Source organism: Dromaius novaehollandiae, chromosome 4 (assembly GCF_036370855.1).
Source record: "Dromaius novaehollandiae isolate bDroNov1 chromosome 4, bDroNov1.hap1, whole genome shotgun sequence".
NCBI lineage: Eukaryota > Metazoa > Chordata > Aves > Casuariiformes > Dromaiidae > Dromaius > Dromaius novaehollandiae.
Genome location: NC_088101.1, coordinates 16,640,995 through 16,663,323, shown reverse-complemented (window position 1 = coordinate 16,663,323; position 22,329 = coordinate 16,640,995). Strand labels below are relative to the sequence as shown.

Below are 22,329 nucleotides of genomic sequence, written 5' to 3'. Positions count from 1 at the left end.
TTTTTGTTTTCATTTAAACAGGATCCCATTTTTTCAGCCCTGCAAGGTATTATGAGACTTCCAAGATGGTGGCTTCACTGCCATTATTTTTGATTAACATCAGTGAAAGCCAAGAGCAGAGATTAGCCTTAATTTTTAAAACTGATTTATTCTCCTTTATACTCTCATATAGTGATTGAACAATTGTTGTATTACATTGGAATTTTGCTTTAACATTTGGTAATGTAATTTTAGCATTGTTGCTTTCTATTTTGCCCATTTTAAAAATGCATCCTGAGCAATAATGCAGTTATATCAAATAACTTAATTTGTGTAAATATATGTAATGGCATCATAAAGTACATGAAATTACAATACTTAATGATGAAAAGTTCCTTATTAAATTACATTAAGAAAATGAAAAACACATTTCTGTTATAGGTTTTCAGGCGGCAGAATACTATGTGAAGGGCCTTAACCTGGTTTCCTCTTGCTAGAACTGGTCAAACGATTTACTATGAATATATATATATATTATTTTTTTTAAAGGAATTTACCCCTTTTGGGGGGCTGATAAAGTGATTACATTTTTTAAAACATATTCGTTAATCGAAATTGTTGGATGAACTGATCTTATAAGCATGCTGAATGATGAGTCTGTGTGAATTATTCGCAGTGAGTGCTTTTTTGATTTCTTTCCAAATCGGTATTTTGCTGCTGGAGCTCTGTGACCAGCCAGGTAAAGTTACACGGCCCTTTGTTTCCCCTCCCTGACTGGAATCAACCCACTCACCAGCTATTTCTACTTCTGCCAAAGTTTGTCTGCATTCTGTTCTTCAGCCAAATACATCTGTTTAACACAGAGAAAATCCAGACAAACAAACCTTTCTTCACTATAACATTTGTTAACAGAGAATTTAGTGGCCCTCGCCGGGATGCAGTCCACTGAAAAGCAAAATTCACTGGAAGAGGAATGAGAAAAACCCCTGAAAAGGTAGGGACTGCACTCTGCAATTGGGCAAGCCTCCTACACCCCACTGAAACCACTCTCTCCTTCTTGCCCCCAACATGCAACCTCCATCCGTGAGTTTGCACGTGGAGTCGCTGGGGCATAAGCTTTGCGATACTTCTTGCTCTGCCAAAGCCAACGGGGTTCTGCCTGCTTGCACAGATTGCATTGCGCGCCCCAGTCTGTTGGCTCAGAGCCTTTATTTGCAACTTATTATATTTTTTCTTGGTTTCAAATTTGATTGGCAGCATTTAACCTGCAGCAAACTTTTCCGTCAGGGGTACAAACAGCTCGAGAAAAAAACTGCTTGTTGAATGTCAAGGTATTGATAACATCGTGGTTAATGTTTGCTTTTTGGCATAATATCTACCCATTAGAATAAATGTTCTGCACAGAAGAAAGACATTACTGTTTATCATAAATCGACATTTTGTAATAAATTTGTGGTTTACTTTCCTGAAATAATAACTTTGAATATTTCATTCTTTGAATAAGAAATAATGATGGTCAAAACTCTTCCACAATAAAGGCTAGAGCATTTTTTCTGGGCACTTTGCTATACACTCGTTTCAGTCACTGGCCCATAGGTACCAAACCATGCATTTCTTGTGGGCCTGCAGCTGTTGTAGCTGTCTGCAAAATGCAGCTAACATTTATCACCATGTGCAAAATTCATTATCGCTCTCAATTTTTCTTGTCTTCCAGAGCAAACAACTGTTTAAAGGAAAAATCTAGGAAAAATGCATCCACTTTCCTAGACAAAGAGTAGGAAAAAATTCCTCCAGGAACACCACCACGTCCAGTGGCTCTGAAGTCCCCAGGCCTGGAGGAGCAAAGAGGAGGACTGGAAGAAGAATTGGGATCCCACCTCAGCCTTTGCAGTAGTTAATTAGCAGCATAAAAGACACACATAAAAAGACTCAAGTTTCTTGCATTTGTCCTAATTAATGTGATGTCTGATGACGTGTTATGCAACAAACAAACAAATAAAAAGAGCCCCTCGTGGTTAAATAAACTGGAAGCTCTCATTGGGAACGGGCCTCACTCACAGACGTGATCCCCCCCCTTTCCATGGCCGCTGCAGGCACATCGGTACGGGAGACGGCAGAGCTTTCTTAAAGTCTATATTCTAGCTGACGAAATTTCTCTCAATAGATAAAAATGGCCATGGGTTTTCCTTGCTCAGAGCCCATTTTTCTGCTTGCCTTTTTTCCCCTCAAAAGTCTACTGTTAGAAATCTGGATTAGAAAGAAGGGAGCGCTTCATTTAAATGAGAATCTAAGCACTTACTCCCACCAGAACAAGTCGAGTTTAGTCAGATTTTACCCAATCACTCAATTTTTTGCTTCATTTTAAGGAATTACAAAATTTTCCATTTTATTTCATCTTTAGCATGGAAAAAACAAGATCTGAGGGAAAAAACAGACAGTACCTAGTACCTGGAAACTGGACAACATCTACCGTATTAGCTCACTACAAACAAACAGGTTGGGTAGACGGAAGGGACATACAGTCTCTGAAAAATGAAAATGAAATCAAATTCATTTTTTCAAAGGCCATATTTTAAATAAGTAGTCTATTTTTTCTTCACTGCTAAGAAGTGATGACGAGTCTCAAAAACTAAAATTCCGGTGAACAGAAGTGTTTTGCTGCAGAACACAAAACTTCTACCTTTGCAGTATATGAGCTCAGGGGTCTTGGAGTCGGTTCAGAAATAATGATAAACTACACTCTGTTCCCATGCCTTTAACCTCTGGGATTAGCACAGTACAAGGAAAATAATTTGTTCTTGACTTCTGAATGCAAAGTGAAGCCCACACATAAAAAGGCTCCAGGTTTGATGAATTACAATTCCTTTTATATAAAGACTGTGTGTCAGTGTTTGAAATGCTATTGTGTGTTGCACATAAAAAGCATGAAAATGGGACTGCAGGCCAGACGCTGTCCTTTACACTGGGGTAAAGCCTGGTGTGAGGTCTATTAATCTGAATTTATGCTATGATATCTGAGCTAAGTAGTTATCCTATGTTATCTGAGCTAAGAACTGAGCGTTGAGGTAAAAAAAATAAGCTTTTTTTGGCTTAGTCTATGTGAAATAAAAGTCTCCAGTTCTTAATTGTTTTCCAGGCTAAATATTTGCCATTTCTGGGGAGGAAAACCCTAAAGCAATTTGTATTTTCAAACACAAGTCTCATTTCTCACGTATCATTTTTTTCTCCTCCCAGGGCCCACCTCTGCCTTTTAAACTTGGCATTAAAATAATATTTGTCTCCTACCAGGAGAGGGAGCCCGGAGCCGCTGCCGGAGCTCTGCGACTGCTCGATCAAATCCTTCAGGGACTCCCCCGGCGGGATGTAGGTCTCGTCCTGCTCCAGCCCGATGCTGTACCGCGGCCGCGTCTCCTGCCTTTTGTACCTGCCCGTTCACAGGAGAGCGAAATTAGATTTAACGGAATTATTTAACAGAATATGCTGGACTTGCTAACCAATATTTTCCTTTGTTTTCAGCAAAGCATTTTCAGCGTCCCAACTCCTTTGTATTCTGGACCACAAAACTCAGACTGTGCAATCTGGCATATGTCTGCATAGCAAAAGGAGTGTTGTTTTTTCCCCCCCCCCCTCAGGAAGTCAAACATGTTTAAAACAGACACTGTAAATACCCTACTTTATTTCACTGAATGTAGTGGGTCTTTTAGGAGCAAAAGGAGGTAAGATAATGGGATCTGGGACTATATAAAAATGTGCGGAAATATTTAAATATAGTGTATGTAGATTATGATAACATTCTAGCCGTATTTACTTACCCTTCTGTACCCCTCTCTTTTGGGGGATCAATTCTTCACCACATAAAGAGGTTTAGGAGCCTTACGTTTATTTGCCCTACAATGAACTTAACTCTGTGCCTTTTTTCAGCTTCAGGAAAGAAAAATCTGTGCTTCTGCCTGAAAGGCTTTTTAGGATGCTAGGCAAAAGACACTATATGAAATACATCACACGGGTATACTTCTGACTAACAAGAACAAAATATGCATTTTTTTCCACAACAAAATCACAGCTTTGTTTTTATATTTTTCTTTAACTTCCACCTCAAATTTTTAAAATTCTTAAGTCCATAAAAAGATCAATATTAGGAAGAATGTTAACAAGATGGCAAAATATTCCTTATTTACCTGAAGTAGCAGAATATGATGATAAGCACCAGAAGAATACTGCAAACAGTCACTGAGATCAGCAAGGCCTTATGGTGAATACTTCCTTCAGCAAAGTCTGGGGTTTAAAGAGAAATAAAGGTAGAGGGAAGGAAGTTGGAAAATTTGGACTGAGAGGTGGTACCAAACCAGCATCAAAAGACATGCACATCCTAAAAAGTGCACTGAGCAAAAGCACTGGTTTTTGGTTTTTTTTCCTACTAAAATCCTATACAGGATGGCTTATGTGCATTTATTCTTGGACCTTCAGCGGCCAGGGCAAAGCTGGCACCATGCAATGGCCTATTTGATTGCGCAGACCTTACTGGGGCAAAAAATCCCCGTTCGTGACATGGGGACCTTTGCCTGGATGTGCAGCTCTGCTTGGCTCCGAATGAAGAATCAGTTAGGGAAAGCAAAGCAGGACCTACAGCTCTGGCTCTTAACCTGCTTGATCAAGTGGGACATACAAAAATTACTGCCGCTATCTTAAATCACTTTTATGAACTAGAATCTTGTCAGACAGCTAATATAAAAAGAAAAGAGTAACTGCATTTATCCTGGCAGGGAAGACACAGCAGAGCATCTAAGCCTCGAGGAAGCAGACCGCTGAGGGCCTTGAAGGTAAAATAATCCATCTCTCTGCTTCTGTTTTAAGCACTTGAGCAGGAATTTTCTCTCCGTTCATTCTGCAGCAGCCCGGTGTGCCAGTAAGTCCTATACTGGCGGCCAAAAATACCCCTGCAGCAGGTATTCCTGAAAACACTCAGAAAAGCAAACATGTAAAATGACTGGTGGGAAATGCCAGTGCACAAAAACTATCAGTAAAGAGACCTTGCACTGCTCTTCTTTGAAGACGAAGTCTCATGGAGACGGCGCTTCGGCATGCGTGTGCACACCGCTGTCCGGGGCTGTCATCTGCCACAAGGCAGAGGTGGCCTTTCCTTCCCGAAGCGCTCTTGGCCTCGCCGTCTTGCGTCCTGCATCCTGGGACACCCCAAACCTGTCCTCCTCGACTCCTCCTGCACTAGCACTATCACGTTGCACATTTACAAGGGTAACGAGACACGGCGAGTCCTCGGGGACTCTTGGTTTACCGCCGGGCGCTGTTCTTCTAAAGCTCCAGTTTCTCCGTCGCTTTTTGCCCCCGACTATTTCTTCCCGTCCCCTTTCGACCGCAAACAGAGATCACCTCCCAACGCGCCTTCTGATCACGCCGGTCGTGTTGCAGGCCGCCACTACCTGCTCCCGGAGCAGGAACAACGTAAACATTCACGGCGTGGCCAGCGCCTTTGAAAGGGGACCCCGGCACGACGTCTATCGGGACAACACCGGAGCGGCCGATTTCGCCCCGGCGTGTCACACCGGGAGCGCTGGGAGCCGAAACCGAGAGCCCGCGGGGGAATGGGCCCTCGCTGGGGAAGGGGACGGCGGCTCGGGAGGGTAAAGGCTCTATTTCATGGTTTATAAGCAGTCCGCGTCTGCCGGTCGTTCCCCTCTAAAATGTGCGGTTTGTAACAGTTTTAAGATGTCGCAGCCCCTCAGCCGAGGAGAGGATAAATAGAGCGTGCAGACCGTACCGGCGGCTTTTGTACTTGGGAGAGCCTGAAAATTTATCCACGGCGAGAGTTCCCCACTTCACAGAATAAATCACCGTGAAAGCTGAGGATAAAAGCCTTTGTACTTGGGAATAACGAATGCTCCTGTCCGATGCAGGGGGAGTAATTCGGAGCTTGTTTATATTTGTGTGTGCCAGGGAGCAAAGCGATGGGAGTCAGCGGATTCGCACCCAAGGTGTTGCACCACCAGAACTCCTAATGCCCCAACACTGTTCATGCTGCTGCGTGTTTATGTCAGTTTGGGTGAGGGATGATCGAGATGCCAAAATGTTAAGCAAACTATGATCATTTTAAATGACCCAAGCACCATGCCCAACATTTTCGCTAGGCTTCTCCAATTTAGACAACTAAACAAACACGCTTCGATTTTCCCAGAGGCACTTTGAAAGTGCTCTGTAGCTCTTAAAAATCAGAAGACTTCACCCGAATGCGTCAGACATCAGCAGGTCAACGTTTTTCACTACCCAAAGGCAATTATGCGATGCAAGTGTGAAGAAAGCACGCGAGACACAGAAGAACGTGTACGGTCTCCGAGCTGGGAAGGGCTCACGCAGGTCCCAGTAACGCTGCTGACTATGCTGCCTCGGGAGGTTATGTCCCCCACGCTACTGAAGGCGGCTAAGGCAGGTTTATTCCATCATGGGCCTGAAACGGGCTCTCGCAAAAGATGAGGATAACTTCCGTATGCCTTCACATCTATTTGGCTATGTATGATGAGAGGTGATACTCATGATAAAGGTGAGCTATTGTCTCATTTTCCGAATACTTCCTGCGTTTTCAGTGTCGTGGCACAATTTCATTTGCTGGCTCATTTGAGGACTTCATAAACCAGCTGGCACATGGTTAACAAGTTAAAAAAGACCCCATTCCTATATTTGCAGCATCTTTTTATTCTGCTGAACCGAGCCAGACCGGTGCTGCTGGGGACCAACCCTTCTGCTGCAGAGCATGCTGCTCCCCACAGAGCAGCAGGACAAACCTCCCGTCCCCAGCACCATCCAGCGCAGGTGGGATCCCTTCTTGGGCAAGACAGAGGGACGGGGCAGCCCAGCCTCGGGGTCCGCTCGCCCACCGGCTCGCGGGCCTTGGGGTTACGCCTGCGGCCGTACCGGCTGGCGCGATGCAGACACTCGGCTCTCAAGAAGTCCAGGGCGGTGCTGTGATTTTTAGTGTTATGTTACTTGGCAACGCAACATGCCAAGCAGTGGGGTTATGAGAATAAGCAGTAGCTGCTGAGGAGGAAGCCGTGAGCTGGGAGGGTGGGGAGGGGGGCACCGAACAAGGCAGCAGCAGTTTCGGGAAGCTTCTTCACGTTCGTTGGCTCGGGGGTAAGAGCAAAGCCCAGCAAAGAACAGAGGACAATCCTGAGCTGTAGGAAAGCAGTGATGTGCGCAGGGGTCTGTCACGGATTGATCAGCAGAGGATGGGAGAGATGGGGACAAAAGGGGGCTCTTCAGTGATACCAAGCCGCCTTTGGGTTGCTTCCCTGTGATTCCCTCCCTACTCTCGCCCTTTTTTGCAGCTCCCTCAGCCATCCGGGGGACTGGGGTGATGCGTGCGTTGAAAACGCCACGCAGCAGGTACGAGGGCGAAGCCGGCGTAGCAAAGGGAGGGGAGGTCCTCCTCCCTCCCCAGGCCCCTCCAGCTCCCAACGTTAAGGCTATCTCGGTAAAACCGGCGGTGAAATCTGAGGCGGGGAGACTGTGTGCACGCATCAGACCCCATCACTCCTCCAGTCATTCCCGTGCCCATTCATCACTAGCGCTACAGGCAGGGAGCCAGACACGGTGGCACCACCACTTCTGCTTATATAGGCTTTAAATCAGTAAAGACATATTTCTCCTTGCGACTGGTCTCAGCCTGCACTTTCGCTGGGATTTCCAGGAATATCTTTTATTGTTTAAAATAGAGGTGTTGTATCAGATCCAATTATGATTCTCATTTCCTTAATAAGACAGATGCAAAACTGGGAAGAGGACTTCATGGTATCTGCAGTATTTTATCTTGCTAGGTCTGTTACCAGGATGAGATCCAAACTTAAGCTTAGCTGTTGCTACTTTCTTCCACCTTGCTTAACGGAGCTTTGCTGCAACAAGTGTTAATTCTTCTAGCTCCCATTTCCACATATGTGGTCCTCCTTTCCTTTCGTGGAGAGAGGGCAAAGCCCCCTTTCCAGCACATACCAGGTCTGGAAAAACACTTTCAGGGCGCGATTTGCTTGCCTTTGTAGATGTTACCTTGGTAATTTGCAGTTCAGCAACCTCTGACCTGCAGCTGGATGATCTCCCTCGACTTTGTTTCCCCTGAGAGATGACCCTGGACATAAGTTCACCAGAAGCAAACTTTCTTTTGTTTTTAAATGCTGGTAACGTACAATATTTTTCATGGAATCCTGGTTGTGAGGTTGTTTCTATAAGCTTGTTTTTAAGGGTTTTTTTTTGCCTCCAGAATTCACAGTTTATGTTAAATTTGATTTACAATTCTCATAGTATTCACTCAATCATACCCTAATTTAAATGTTTCTTGTAGAAAAAATGATCACGGTCATAGTACTGGAAATAGTTGACACACAGTATTTGTACAGGGTTGCAGTGAGGATCTATAGTTCAAACTATGGCTTTTCCCTGAGCTTTCACACCAGGATACGGCACTGGCAAATTAAAACAGGTCTGGCACTGAGTATGACATAGTTGCATAAGGCTTTAATGAAGGTGCCGACTTCAGTCCTGTTCAGCCACATTTTATGAAGCAACTTCAGAAATGTATTTCCCCAGTACACTAACAGGCAGGATACTGGTATTGCAGGGCTTATTTCAAACAAAAATCTTCAGAATATGTTGAATGAATACATTGCCTTTTGTTTGTCATAATAAATTAGATGACTTTGCAATATAAAGCAGCTAGAGTCCTGTTCCAATGCTATAAAATAATTCTTTCAACAAACATTCCCTTTGCTATTTAATGTGTCTGCCACCACAGCGCCCAAGTGATGCTTTATTTACCTGTTATATGCACAGAGCAAGCCCAGAAATCTATACTAATAACTTCTGTCACTAGCAAAAGCTTGTTTTATTGCTTTGGGTATAAGCAGCAGATAGGAAAGCCAGACAGCTAAAACCTTAATAAGACAGATGCCTAGTTTTAGGCAGTTGTTCAGTATTTTTTAACTGGTTTTAACATGGGATTAACTCAGTCAGCAACATGAAGAAATCATGGCATCATTTTCAAAACTGAAATGACATTTATTGATATACTAAATAAGTGTGAACAAATACTGACTTCCTTTTGAGGCTTCTCTCTCCATCCACAGAATTTAAAAAAAAAATAGCATGTTGGGAGTCAAAATTTTATGAGGCTTCACTGACTTAATGGCTTGCTAGCAAATATTTACATATTACCCTCCACAGGCCTGATTCTGCAGCCCATCTATGCAGCATTTCATAGATGCGAGAGGAACTGCTTGCACGCGTGAAGGCTTGCTCTGAGAATGCATTTCTGTATCTGCTGTTGGTATAAGAGTGCATCTGAGCACAGATTTGGATTTTCAGCCCATCATAACTGAATGCAATGGCTACAGATTCTCTTGCAAGTTTGAACTGATTCTCACAGACTAAACTCCATGCTGACCACCACGAATCTTGGCCATTGTGGCCAAGGCCAAGAGTTTATCGCGGGTGAATGTTACTTTTGCTTAGGAGGCACCATTTTTAAAAAACGCATTTTGCAACACCCAGCCAAAATTGTTGTAACAACTTTCAGAAAGCAACATTTAAGTAGGACAAGCTATAACCTAACCTGAGTCTTACCCAGAATCCATTAAGTTAATACATTTCCATTTGTTCTCAGACAACAAATTAAGAAAATCGTTGCATGACTTGTTACTCTACACTGTTTTAAGCTACGTCTGGTCTCAGATGTGTCCAACGTGAGTTACTATGGAGTTATGAACAACAGCCATTTGTAATGCATATTGCAGTGACAGAGAGAGGATTCAATCTCAAGGTTTATTACAAAGCTAAAAACACACAAAGCAAAAGGCCACAACTGACCTAGGTGCTTGGATGACCGCTAGCGTGCCTGTCTGTGCTATGACAATATTGTGCAACTCTAACACATCTCACGTCCCTTGCATTTATGCAACATAAATAATAGTAGGCATCAGCTACAACAGATCAAGGCACTGCTCTCTCTGACCTAAAGCAATTCAGATATACTGTTTAATACAGTTCATCTTTCTAATCATGTACTGTTGGAGTGGGGCTTTGGTTTTGGCTTTGTTTCTGTCTGAGGTGCAAAGAGCAACAGCAGGAAAAGATCAATTTGGGCCTGAATTTACCTCTTCCCCTTACCTCGATTTTTCAGAGGTGGCAGCGTAGGATGAAGATGCTTGTTACAGTAATCTTGACCTGTGCAACATTCAATAGATCTTCTTTGGTGTGGAATGGGAGTGTCCTGCAATCAAAAATGTCATAGAAAATGCAGTAATTATCTGTGTTGTAAAGGTACACTGTCATTCTGGCATTTGAGAGAAAGGTGTGCATGTCAGCCGGACTGTGATTTCCAGGATGTGTGGAGTCAGGAGCTGTGCCACCTCGTGTATGCAGAAACACTTCATCTAAATCATTAAGAGAGGAATTCATCCCTGACGTACTTCTGTTGATGCCCTTGTGCTGCAGAAGGGCTCTATTGACTCTAATGGTGCAAGACAGAGCTCTGACAGTTACATATGGGCCTGCGTTGGAGTTACATTAGATAAATAAGTTAACTTGCGTATTCAAAATAGTTTAGCTAGACTAATACAGAAATTGCTGTGTGGATTAATTTACCTGTCATGAGAACATGGGTAAAATCCCTTCCACAGACCTTGATGACGCCCTGGCTAGATTGTTCCTGTACTCATGTAAAAACATACACATTTAACTGTAGAAAGGGCAAATGCATTAGAGACATCTTGCTCCATTGCCCATACCCTTTCTATTGCTGCAACAAGATCTGCTCTAAGATAGGTGATTATTGGACTCTAAGTGAATCTCCAGCATCAAAAATCCAAAACCTGAACAGAATTGCATGTAAGGCATAAAGGTTGCTGTGGTCCATAAAACAACATCCTTACTTGTTTTAGCTGCTGTGGAGACTTCAAGAATAAGCTTGCATTTCTCTAAATTAGAGCTTTATCTGAGCAGGGTGTTACTAATTAATAGTAGCAGCAACAAAGTCAAAAAACTAAGTTATTGTTAGGAGCAGCTATAATGTCACCATCATAAACCATTCTGGGATGTAAATACAAACCCCTCAGCAATCAGCGCAGAGCAACTACTTGCCAGCTGAACAGAAGTGCAAAAGATGGACATCCTAATGCCTGTGGACTGCACTTCAACTAAAAGCTACCGAAAAGCCAAACAAAACTCAGGCAGCAAATGCTTCCTTACCCGACACTGAAAGTCCGAGCCCTCTAATCCTAGGCATCCCTTGGTGACTAAATGTCCACCGGACTCATCTTCTTCTATTATGGTGAAGCAGTAGCCATCAGTGCTGAGGATCGGAAAGAAAGAATGAATCAGGAGGAGTTTTTCAAAGTGAAAAATGTGCTGCTAAAGAGAGCCTTAAATGTTGTTCCTTGTATTGTATCCTGTATTTCCTCCAATGGTGTGACAAAATACAAAGAGCCGAAGTACTGGGGCACATCTGGAAAAACGCAGGCTAGAAGACGAAGGCGCCCAAGGCAACTCGTTGCAACGCGATCCAGCAACAAACGACAGCACCGAGGATCAACTTTTCCACGCACAAAGGAGGCTGTGCCTCAAAGCTGACACACTTCTCCTCCCAACATTTCTCAGCTGTAAACCCCATTAATAAACATCTTAATTTTCTGTAAATGCCTACAGACATTACAGTGTTAAGACTCTGGAGACCTATACAACTGCAAGCATCAGTGCTATAACAGGTCTGCCTTGTGCATGAGAATGGGACATGGATACTTGCACCCTGGGGGAGACCTAAAGAAACAAACATTTTTGAGATATTAACAGTAAAATACTATTAAGGGTGATTTGTGATACCTGTTTTAACCATATTACAAACTGCAACACTCTTGTGTATGAGTCCTTGAGTTATCATCAACACCCTTCATAACTGTTTACGTGGGTTATAAGCCTAAAGTGATCCGTAATGCTTCCGTTTACAAGAATGTGCACCGCAGAGGACAAGTACCCTAACAGATGGCGAGATGGTGCTGGTGATAAATGTCCTTCCTTGATGAAGGTCAAATGCCTGCATGGTATGGAAAGAGGGGGTGGAGGGCACAAAAAGAGCGGCTGCATTTTACTGGGACTGCTGTACATTCATTTCTTAGTGCTCGGAGGGGGGCGCGTAACGTGTCAGAAACACAAATTGACTAACTTGCAGGAAGGGGACCCAAAAATAAATAAAGAACTCTTTAATACAAGATGTTTAAGTCGCATAAAAATAAAATATTCCATTATTTCCCCAGCAAAATAACACTGGTTATTATGTTCAGTGAACATATTTCAGAAGAGAACAAACAAATTCAGTTAAAAAAAGGAAATAGAAGGAAAAGAGGATTAGAAAATTTAAACACAGCAAAAGTTCAGATGATCCACTCCTCACTTGAATGAAAGGAAAGCCTGGCAGAGTAACAGCAGCAAAGACAGCAAAGACGTAGGAAAAGAGGGGCACCACTACACATCGGCTAGCTAAACACAATTTGCAAGTATTAGCTGCAGTATAGACAGATGCTGGATAGGATCATGTCAAACATTTGCTGCGGCATATTTTTATATTAGTGGTGCAGGGTCTAGCCACAGTAAGCTTATTACTTCAAATAATAATCTATCACCGGCTATTGATTGCTGCATTTGAAAAGTAACCAGCGGTACATTACAAATTACTTTCTCGGAGCAGCAAGCGATGACTTCTGCCCTCCTTTGACATTGCGCATACGAGTAAGGCGAAGGAGACAGCAACCCTTCTGGGCAACAACCACCTTGATTTCATTGCTCGAGCTTAAGATAGGAACGATAGGATTGCCAAGAAGCGAGACTGGAAGGAATCCATTAGAGCAGAATATTATATTAGATTAGATTTTATTTGTTTGCATGGTGCCTTTGATTCAAAGTAATGAGTAAGTTTAACCCAGGGGACAGAGCAACAAAACAATAAATTGCAATCCAGTGAAACACAAAAATGAACTCCACAGCTAACTGTCCACAGCAAAAATCAAAATACTCAGGTCACAAAAGGAAAGATGGAGGGGTGGAGGAAAGAGCCATACTGTTTGCAGAAGCAAAAGAGAAGCAAGAAAATCAGTGGTTTTATTTCTTTTTTTCTTTTTCTGACTTGCTATGGGACTCTGATTTTTAGTTCATATTTGAAAATTAGATTTAGGATCCCCAAGCACTTTAGTCCCTCTGAAAATTTTATTCCACATGTAGAAAGACAAACAAAATTAGACTGCATAGAGCAAAAGGGAAGAGTCATAAAACTCATATTTTGTACAGACACCAATACAATAATGAAGGAAAACTATGATAAAATTTAAAAAAGGCCTACTAGCAAAATAAAAAGGGGCACTGTTTGTTTCTATCTCTAATGAAAAATAAGTTAGAGAAAAAGTTGTCATGCAATGTAAGAATCCTTTATTCCACTGAAGATTTCTCAGGAATTTGGGCAAGAGGTTGAAGTGACTCTTCTGAGCAGTAAGAAGTACCTCTTAAACGTGCCCCCCCACCCCCGGCTCTTCTCCTGGTTCAGCGGACGTCAGGAACCACACGCTGCAAGGAAAGGGCACGGCACAGCCCTGCAGCTTTACTCCTTTCCCTGCCTCATACCTGCTAACGGTAGAAATATATATTTTTTTAATATTACAGCAAGTTAGAAACAATTCAGATAAGTCTGCGTCATCTCTATGTTTACTTTGGTGATCGCACAAATAGACAAATATGTACATTGTTGATATACACGAAGCAATATTAGAAGCTAAATTCTCCATTTTCTAGCAAATTTTTAAAATAGGATTGATATTTTTTAAACTGTGTAATTTGAATGATGTGTAAAGAAGGAATTCAACTTAATGTGACAAAATACATCCATTGCATTAACTGCATTAACCTCCTCCACTAAAGCATTTTCTTCTTACAGTATGGCACAGGAAAGTGCTTAAATACGTTTTGGATGCAATCGCTAATAAGCACGGATTTGGTATGCCACACATGTGCCAAGAGTGAACTTCTACGGCCAAGTCAAAAGCCAGGAATATAGAGGGAGTTTATAAGGGAAACACTGACAGACGCTGCTGTAGAAGGTGCTGCTACCAGTGCAGGTGACCAGAAGGAATGAGGTGATCTTAACGGAGACCTTTGCTAAATGTCGGAAGAGAGGAACGGAGGCCAGCAGCTTTGCAGCTGTCCGAGCAGATGTCCTTACTGGACAACAGCCATGTCTCACAAGGGATGCAACACTTTCGCTACCAAAATTTGACTGCTGATGGTTTCCTGTCCTGCCTTCTACGTGCACTGTGCAGTGAGGTTTGGCAACAAAAAATTTGTCAAAGTGCCGTTATTCCTTCATTTAGTGCCTGTGACAAATAGGTTGGTTAAAAAAACTGATGAAAAGATTTCTTATCTTTAATATTATTTGCAATTAAGTCCATATGAGTATTATTATTTTTGGCCACACCTCCTGTGCGTACTTCTGGCTGTGGTAGCAGGATGAACTACACCATCTTTACATTTCCATCCAAAGCAGTATGACAAGTTTCTGCATTGTTCTTAAAAAGAAGGAAAAAATGTTAGGTTATGCTGGGTACAGAAACCTTGAAGTTCATATGGCTCTTTAAAGATGGGCTGAATTAACTTAATTGAAAAATTGGCTTAGACTCCCAGTTTGTGTCTAATTCATATATTTTCTCACATCCTTCACTCAAGGAAGATGATGAAGGCCAAACTGAGCAGAACCTTGTCTTTGGACACTGTCCACAAAACAAAGAGCCACTGTAAATGTATTCAACACAGGCTCATTCCACCCCCGCAAAAAAATATAGTAAGCAGCTGTGTATCAAAGTAGTAGTCTGAAATCAAGTGAGGAAAAAAAAACGTCACGCAGCTGTTGAGCCAAATGCACCTTCAGATGTGTGCGCAGCTACTTGGAAGGCAAGGGACGCACAGATGTACTGAGACATAGTTGGCTCACAGTGGACCAAAGTCTCCGGCCACGCGAGTCTCCAGCTGCGCGATGCGGGTCCTGCTCTGCTGCGTGTGGTACCTCTCGGCTCACCGGGAACACCGAGGTGTTCGATAACAACCCTTCAATGCCGGACATGGAGAGCGGAGGGTACTCGATGCATCCCGACAGGGCACCTTTTCATATACCCTACTTTCCATACAAGTCTGCTGATCAATGCTATTTCCATATGATCTGCCTACCTATATTATCTCTGCAAAATCTGCCTGTACTACTCTCCCACGATCGAGACGTGACCCAGCCCACCAGACATGTCTTGCATCTTTCTTCTGAATCACAGATCGGATCAAAATGTTTTCCCTGGCGTGTAGGACACAACGCAGAAAACAAGCCACGATGCCAATCTATATGGCAGAACTGTATTAACTGCACAAGCTTTGGGCAGAATGCATGAGTTTTGACAGGTCAGTCAGTGTGATGATATCATCGCTTGGGGTACAGCAATAGCACCGGGGATGAGGACCTCTGCATCCTCACTGACTCCCCAGCACCTTTCCCTTATGTACAAAACCTGTTTCAGTACACGTTAGAACTACGAAGAAGCAAATAGCCAAAACAAAGCTACTTTTCTTTCTCCATTCTTTTGCCCTTTTTTTCTTTTCTTTATTTTGGCTCCCAAACCGAAACACAGACCATTTATTTCACTTGACTTTATGATTATATTGCAGATGTATTTGTAAGATGTAGCTTTTTTTTTAATGATAGAACAAATTTAACATAGCTATTTACTGTTCTGGAACGTTTTCTTGGTTTCAGTAAATTCCCTTCGCAAGGGAAGTACTTTGTTGTTACTTGTGCTAGAATACCTGACACTTCCCTTGCGAAGGGAATTTACTGAAACCAAGAAAACATTATCATTTGCCATAAGGCAAATACATATTATTCATATTAAAATCCTATATGGGCTATCCCTGAGCAAAACTAAGAACAGGCAATTTCTGGAGCAGGGCTGAGAAGTGCAGGACAGGGAACCTGGATTTCAGTTTGAGCACTCGGGGAGACAGAGGAGCCACCCGCTGAGCCAAGCATAAGACATGGCCCTGGCAGAGGAGGAAAGAAGAAAAAGACTGAAGCTTGCCAGAATTTGTCTCTGCTGATTTTTCTTTTTTTTGTTTTAACCACTAAAGTGGACTTAACTGCCTCCTGTACAGTCCTGTATGAAGGACTACATTTTCAAAAAAATATATATATGTACACACACACATATTTTTTGAAAGGCTAACTTGCAATATCTCATCATGGCTCCTTTCTTAGAAAGTGTTCAATTTTACTCTAAGAATCAAAGCTGCCTAAAAGAAAGGATGCTTGAACTTAGTGGTTTGGCCAACTGTTGAAGGCTTCTTCCCTCTACGTGTCAAATTACAAAGAAAATCCAATCCTCTCATCTGGGGAACAGGAGAATGAAAATAAAATCACTCAAGTGAATTATCACCTTTGCTAATGCTGAGAAAGCAACTTAATTATTTTATTGCCTTAGATAACCAAAGTTACCTTAAGACACAGCTGGGGAGAAACACAATCAAGACCAGTAGGCAATACGTAAGAAATTAAACTCAGCCCAATCTTTAAAACCATCAACATTTATTTGTGAATGGAAAATGGAGAGAACCACTAGGTACCTAATCAGCCTCTGCCTTTATTGCAATCCCATTATGGTCATAGCCAATTAAATTTAACACTATTTTTTTAGATATACAATTAGTTATGATTAGACACAACTGCACTGCTGGTGCATTCATTACGTATATACAAAACTTGAAATCAAACAGTAAAACAAGGTCCTGGTTGTCTTCAAAGCACTTTGAGCTTCTTTTATGAATCCCACAGATGTTCAGAAAGAAAGAGTTTCCACAGGTTGCAGGCCAACACATCCTTTACAAGCAAAGGATTGTAAAACTTTTACAAATACCTCAGCTGTCAGGGCACCTGAGCACACTAATGAGCCATAACAGCCCCAATGTGCCTCACCTGGGCCCCCATGCAGGCACCCCCGCCCAGGGGCTCATTTAAGCTCAGGTCAGAGCAGCTACTCCCCCCTTGAGCTGTCTTGTGACTGGATCTCTCTTCAGCCCATCTCCTGCCCCATCTCCCAGATGGACCCTGGGACACCCTGCAAGCACCCAGCTTGGCCCATCGTGTTCAGGTATGGTGGGATGAGGTCATGCTGGGTGGATGGGTGGTCCTTCACCCTCAGCCCTGTGTGGTGTGGCCCTGCTCCCTGACACTAGCACTCTCTTTCTCCCTCAATGAGGTGTCCCCAGGACACAAGTGGGCTTGACCATTACCTCTCTGCAGGGCTGAGGAACATTAATTGCATATGTTTTGTGCTAGGGTAGCTTAATATGAGACGTATAATACCCAGCACCTCAAAAATCTACCAGAACATATTTTTTCAAGCATCCTTCTAAAAACAGCACTAATTCCAGCAGATTGAGGATTAAACTCCTCTTTAACTCACCTGTACAGATATGACTTGGGAAAATGTACCAATTGCCTTAAGTAACTAATTCAGTACAGGTTGTTATGCAATCTTTGTATTTTAAGACTGAAAAAATCTTTCCTGTATCACACACACTGCTCAATGTTTGCAATGTTTTCAGTAGGGTCACACTGTAAAGAATGCTTTAATTAGAGCATTTGCTACCATTTGCTGTTGAAACAGAAAACAATGTGCACTTGAAACTGGTGTGATCCTTAGCTTACTCAAGTACTGTGGAACTTGTGCTGCAGCAGTGTAAGGAAAGGGGAAATCTGTATATGAATGCAGCAGGCTGTTAGAGGATTTGAAATAGATGTGGTTAAAAATACTGACTTTAAACTTCTAAAACTGCAGTTATGGAGAGGATTTTAAATGGCCACCAGATGTCCTCATTTTTATATAAACATGCAGACTGCTAGTCCTACAGTCTGTATCTGTGCCACTGGAGATAGACACCTGCAGGAGTGGGCCAAAATCTTCAGGCAGGATAGCAGGCTGCTCTTTCATGAGACATTAATGATGATTGCTACAGGACTAGCTATCTTGTGCTGAGGGTTTAATTTAGCTACACCTGCAAATGCTTCTTGGTGACCTTGAGGACCACCCTGGCTTCCTGGCAAGGAGAAGCTGGCTGGAGCCTGGGTGGGGGGGAGCTGTGTCTGACACTCCCCTGCACCCTGAGCCCTCGATGCAAATACGTTCAGGGCATTTTCCTGGTGTAGGGGCTCTGCCAGCCTGCGGTGCCTCATCCATGCCCAGCTGACAGCTCAGGGCACTGCTGGCCCATGGACAGCCCAAGGCTGAGTGGACTGATAGAGCTGCGGAGAGATTCAAGTTTTATCAAATTTGATTGTTAGAAAGCTTTTAGTGACTACATGCAGGGAAGGAAGATGATTAACACAACTTGTAATCTGAAACAGCTTAGCTGTCCTTCAGACAAATACAGTGCAATCGATGCTATTTGCACTTCAAAATGGTGAAGCTGCTTTTATAGAGAGGCTAAATGAGAACTCCAGGGTGCTTTAAACCTGTGCCAAGAGTCATTCAGGTTATACTGAAATAGGAAAATAACAAGCTGATTAGTATGATGATCCCAAAATAGAAGGGGGATGAGCAGTCCATGCTTACCTGAGTGGTCTGAGCCAAATCTTTTGAAACCTGGTCTCAACCCAGCCAGCTAACTGGAAACCTAATAACTACTCCTTCCCAAAATTAGAGTTAGGTCCCCCTTCACCTCCCTTTTCACTTTTCATCCTTAATGCCAGCTACATAGGAAGGAGTTTAAGCAAAATATGAGATTAACAGAGCTAAGCAAATATAAGGCAAACAGACTGTTGTACTGTTTGTACCCAACTGCAGCTCTCATGCATGAAGGTAAGGGGGGAGCCATAAGAATGATCACCATCCTGGAAAGGATTGTTGCTGATAAACTGCAAAGTAGGGTTTTTAATGTAAATTTTGGGTCTTCTACTTATCTAAGCTCTTGAGCAATTTTTTTTGCCTATGCCTTTGCTCCTTGAGCAATGGACAAGGAAGACAGTGCTAGGGTGACAGCAACAGCCTGGGAAAGAGGAGTGAGTTTGGGTAAAATGTTAGCCTTTAGACTTTGCTTCCTTTTTTCCTGAGCTGAAAAGTGAACAATATTTTGAGGGGTGTAAATTCCAGTTTCAATTCTTAGTTTGATGTCTAAATTAAACCCAGAAATCTAGAATTAAATGCTCCACTTAAATTACATAGTGTGAGACTCATTACAAAGCATAAATTCTGCAAAGATTATGAAGTGGTTACAATTTTGCATTTTGCTACTAAACTGCCTGCATATGCTTGGGCACTAAAAGATAAAAACGGATTTAGTTTGTGATACTGTAAGGGGGAACTGAAGAGATTCTTTTTTTAAAAAAGCATCACAGTGAAGGAAATTGCCCAAATCCTTTTTTAAAAGGACATTTGCTCATAGTTCCTGATACTTAACATCAATGACACCTATGAAGCAATGTGCAACAGCAGGTCTACCCAGCTGGGATATAAACCTTGTTCAATGGGTTCATTAACACGGTCCCTTTGTGTTTTCTAATTTGTGGATTAAAAATTATCTGCAACTTTTGTCAGTGCATGTGTAAGAGCATGTGCGAAAGCAGTGTCTCTTGCTGGGCATGAACAGGAAACAGCCCATTGCCACAGCAGGGGACCTGCAAATTGATAGTGAAGTGAGGCTTTTAAGCTTTTTAAAGGGAATGCCATGTGAGCGCAGTTAGGTCCAACTTTGAGCTAGAGCATCAGTTTAAAGGAGGAGTGGAAAGGTGGCAATACTACTTACAGCTGTCATCAAAACTGACATGTTTTGGTGTGAAGCTGCAGGCTGAGCAGAATGAAGTTAGACTATGAAATAACACAAAAATGCAACAAAGCCATCTACATCTTCAGCAGCCTTAGGTTTTCCCCATCTTTTTAACACACTGCCTGGACAAAGTAGCCAATACAGGTAAAATACCAGACTCACCTCAAACAAATGCATTCCTAGCTGGCATGTCCAAATATACCTGTGTTGTCCTTCTGTGCAAACCCAGAACCATCCCCCCCCCCCCCCCAGACTATAACAGTTGATGGTAAATACCCCCAGTATTTTGCCTGCCCTAAGTAAGCAGAATGGAGGATCTAATGTGTGGCCTCTGAGGAAGCAGAACTGAACACAAATGAGAAGCTTACAGTACTCTAACCAAGCAGTCAAATACAAGGAAGACTACTCCTAAGAAAATATTTGACATTTCACCTCAAGAAAAAATCATTTTCCTTTTATCATGGAGGCAAGAAAACTAATGGCTCAAAAAGCCTACAAAAGGTAGTTCAGCTATAGTAAGACAAACAGCAGGTTTCTTACAGTAGTTTCACAGTGATTATAAATTTATAAGCATTCACATTTTTATACATCTCCATTAAGCCTGTTAACTACATACACATTTTAAAAACATACTCCTACCTCCAGAATCCTTCATATGCAGAGAATGAATACAAGTATTGTGTAAAACTTCAAGCTGTGAATATCCTAACATAAAAATATAAATGTGTAGCTGACATCTAAGTAAAAATCATCTCTGACTTCTAGGCACAACGTACAAGCAATTCTCACTTACATTGTACTGCTAAAACCAGCTCCAACATCCTGCTTGGGACACCCACAGCCCTCCCTGTGCTTCTCCACCAAATTACTTATTCCACAAACCTGCAGGTGCTGTTGACTGAGTCTTCAGGGCAATGGTGGTGGCACTGACAGGACAGTTTCTTCTGCGTAGGGGCGGGTGCTGTGCTCTCACTGTCGTCTTTTCTGTTCTCCATGCTCAGCTTGCCAGAACTTCGCAAGGGCATGTTGTCTAGAAAATTGGCTAGAAATACAAGGGGGGGGAGAGAAAGAAACATTTCTAGGCTGGGCTGCAAGACTTGATGAAGCCTTTAAATATTTCTACCCATCAAAATTAGAGCAGGTGCTTTGCACCCAGTAAATTGAACTGGGTATTTGCTAAAGATCAGTTTTCACTAGAAGCCTCTGAAATGGTCACCATGGTGCTTGGGGCTTATTGGGCCTCAGTGACATGAGATCGAAGGTGCTGATGTTCGAGTGCTGCTGCTGCCAGTGTCACAGAGATACGCTGTGCTTTGCAGATTGCAGAGCACAGCTTTTCTCCTATTGGATTATGTAGGTCAGCTCCTTGGTTACACCTTTGCACTTTCTTTGTCTTTATACTTGGCACACATCTCTAGCCACTGAACCCTATAAAATAGAGTGGAATTTACAGTGCCTAAGACAGAGCAGAACACAGGCATAAAACTGAACAAAGATTTAAAAGAAAGTCTGTTTCTTCAAGTTCTAAATCTCTGCAAAGGTACCTTGTCACTGAAGTTAACAGGCATTACTTGGAAAGCAAGGAAAAAAAATAGTTCATTTATAAATACATAAAACACTATATAAACACCAAGTAAAAGGCTAGAATGTGTGTTAGAATGAACAATGCTGAAATATGGAGGTGATTAGTTTCTTCTAAAAATATCAGAGCGCTGAATCTCCATGGAGCTGGTGGAGTACAGCTAGAGATGGTGGTGATGGGCTAGGAGCTGTTTAAGCAACTTGCTTTTCTCCCCTCCAGCTCTGCTCATAACTATCAGCTTTCAGGGCTTGTGAGTATTTTAAACCTCAAAGACAAAAATGAGAACAGCATGAAAAGCTTCAACTGGCAGTTTCGCACTTTTCTTTTGCTTTGCTTTCCCATAAGAAATGTTACTAAATGGTCATTTGCAAGCAGTTCTCTCCAACAGAGCAGCTGAAGGGCAGGCTTGAAATTCTTGACTTCTACTGTTAAATCCTTAGAAACAATTGGCATCATTTTTTTTGTTGTTGTCTGCCTCCTGAACTGGTGCTTGGCTCTTAACTAAAGTCCTCCCCAGCCCTCCCTCACTAGGACTGGTGCATCACTGAAATGACAGCCAACTATCCTTCCCAGCTCCCTAGGGAGAGAAGGGGAGGGCAAATGGGCTGGGGTGATGGGAACACGGAGCTACACCAGGGCTTGGATGGCAAGAAGCAAAACCGAGGCAGCCATGGGCTGAAAGGTCCTGAAAGCCCAGAGGACGCGCAGGGCTGTTCAGTCAGTGTGAGGGCTGGCTGGGAAGCCCTGCATGCAGGTGGGGATGAGCGACAGCAAGCAGCTATGCTGCAGTGTGCTTTGGTACATGGTGAAGGGTGTCCCTAGCAAGCTGGGAAAAAGCTGAGACTTGCTTGCTCTGAGAAGCGGAGCTTGATATGAAA

At 42.7% G+C, this 22,329-nt stretch overlaps 1 protein-coding gene across 5 annotated transcripts in view; it reads right to left on the bottom strand.

The window, feature by feature from the left end:
- Window positions 1-22,329, bottom strand: part of BMPR1B (bone morphogenetic protein receptor type 1B) — a 254,313-nt gene that overhangs the window by 12,788 nt on the left and 219,196 nt on the right. For all 5 annotated transcript variants that reach the window (XM_026102444.2, XM_026102445.2, XM_064510504.1 and 2 more), the window contains 5 exons: window positions 20,752-20,911; window positions 11,224-11,326; window positions 10,144-10,246; window positions 4,158-4,254; window positions 3,265-3,403 (listed from right to left, as the gene is read on the bottom strand). In XM_026102444.2, the coding sequence (XP_025958229.2) occupies window positions 3,265-3,403; window positions 4,158-4,254; window positions 10,144-10,246; window positions 11,224-11,326; window positions 20,752-20,894 (585 nt within the window). In that variant the 5' untranslated portion in view covers window positions 20,895-20,911. The remainder of the gene's footprint in view (window positions 1-3,264; window positions 3,404-4,157; window positions 4,255-10,143; window positions 10,247-11,223; window positions 11,327-20,751; window positions 20,912-22,329) is intronic.